The 437-nt window shown below is 57.9% G+C and overlaps 1 protein-coding gene across 1 annotated transcript in view; it reads right to left on the bottom strand.

Moving 5' to 3' along the window:
• The window catches only part of LOC104468845 (olfactory receptor 14C36-like), a 924-nt gene extending 504 nt beyond the window's left edge, over positions 1-420 (bottom strand). Inside the window, exon 1 of the mRNA XM_010083110.1 lies at positions 4-420. Coding sequence (XP_010081412.1) covers positions 4-420 — 417 coding nt within the window. The remainder of the gene's footprint in view (positions 1-3) is intronic.
• Positions 421-437: the final 17 nt, after the last annotated feature.

Here is a 437-nt window from a genome sequence, read left to right as displayed (position 1 = left end):
GACACAAGCTCTGCTGCCCGGGAGGGTCCCGTAGTGCAGAGGTTTGCAGATGGCAACGTAGCGGTCATAGGCCATGACTGTGAGAAGAAAAAACTCTGCTGCAACAAAGAAGACAAACAGAAAGACCTGTGCAACACATCCTGAGTAGGAGATGTCCCTGGTGTCCCAGAGGAAATTGGCCATGGCTTTGGGGACAGTGGTGGAGATGGAGCCCAGGTCAAGAACAGAGAGGTTGAGGAGGAAGAAGCACATGGGGGTGTGGAGGTGGTGGTCGCAGGCTACGGCGGTGATGATGAGGCCGTTGCCCAGGAGGGCAGCCAGGTAGATGCCCAGGAAGAGCCAGAAGGGCAAGAGCTGCAGCTGCCGCGTGTCTGCGAATGCCAGGAGGAGGAACTGGGTGATGGAGCTGCCGTTGGACATTTGCTGCCTCTGGGGGG

The sequence above is a fragment of the Pterocles gutturalis genome, unplaced genomic scaffold, assembly GCF_000699245.1.
Source record: "Pterocles gutturalis isolate BGI_N339 unplaced genomic scaffold, ASM69924v1 scaffold20395, whole genome shotgun sequence".
In the NCBI taxonomy this organism is placed as follows: Eukaryota; Metazoa; Chordata; class Aves; order Pterocliformes; family Pteroclidae; genus Pterocles; species Pterocles gutturalis.
Note: the sequence above shows the minus strand (reverse complement) of the source record. Positions and strands in the feature narration are given on the sequence as shown.